This window comes from Cariama cristata, unplaced genomic scaffold, assembly GCF_000690535.1.
Source record: "Cariama cristata isolate BGI_N322 unplaced genomic scaffold, ASM69053v1 scaffold23637, whole genome shotgun sequence".
NCBI lineage: Eukaryota > Metazoa > Chordata > Aves > Cariamiformes > Cariamidae > Cariama > Cariama cristata.
Window position 1 is genome coordinate 2,378 of NW_009625271.1, and position 564 is coordinate 2,941.

A 564-nucleotide genomic window follows, 5' to 3' on the forward strand; every position below is an offset into this window, starting at 1 on the left:
CGGCGGTGACAGCCAGCGCTGGAGAAACCCCCCCATTGCACGGTGTCGGGGTGGAGGGGGCTCAAAATCCGACCCCCGCTGCCTTCCCCAGCACTCCTGGACTTTTTAGGGTCGGGCAATAGCTTTGCACAGCTTCATCCTGCAGCCCCCCCTGTGCTTTTGGGGTACCCGTCTGCTCCCCCGGAGCCACTTCCAGCCCCGGGGCGAGGGGGAAAAAAAACCCCCCCCTTGGGCCATCCCTGGGGCCAGAGAGCAGCTCCCCCGCGGCGCTGGCTGCCGGGGAAGGGATGAAGAGGCTATGGCCAAATTATTGGTAAAACTCCAGCGGTATTTTCGGCGAAAACCTGTGCGTTTCTTCACGCTGCTGGCTCTCTACCTGGCAGCCGGCAGCTTGGTTTTCCTGCACTCGGGCTTTACCAGGGAGCCGACGGTGACGGGGAGCCAACGCGGTCCTGGGGCCGGGGGACCAGGGCTGCCCTACCTGGGGGTGATGCAGCTGAGCCGCGGCTTCAAGGCGGCGGTGACGATGCCGGAGGGGGGACGGCGGCATGGCCCCTGGTTCAA

At 65.4% G+C, this 564-nt stretch overlaps 1 protein-coding gene across 1 annotated transcript in view; it reads left to right on the forward strand.

Moving 5' to 3' along the window:
- Positions 1 to 298: 298 nt before the first annotated feature.
- Positions 299 to 564, forward strand: part of LOC104164275 (WSC domain-containing protein 2-like) — a gene marked incomplete at its 3' end in the record, with an annotated part of 6,447 nt that continues 6,181 nt past the window's right edge. Inside the window, exon 1 of the mRNA XM_009703557.1 lies at positions 299 to 551. Within this exon, the coding sequence (XP_009701859.1) occupies positions 299 to 551 (253 nt within the window). The remainder of the gene's footprint in view (positions 552 to 564) is intronic.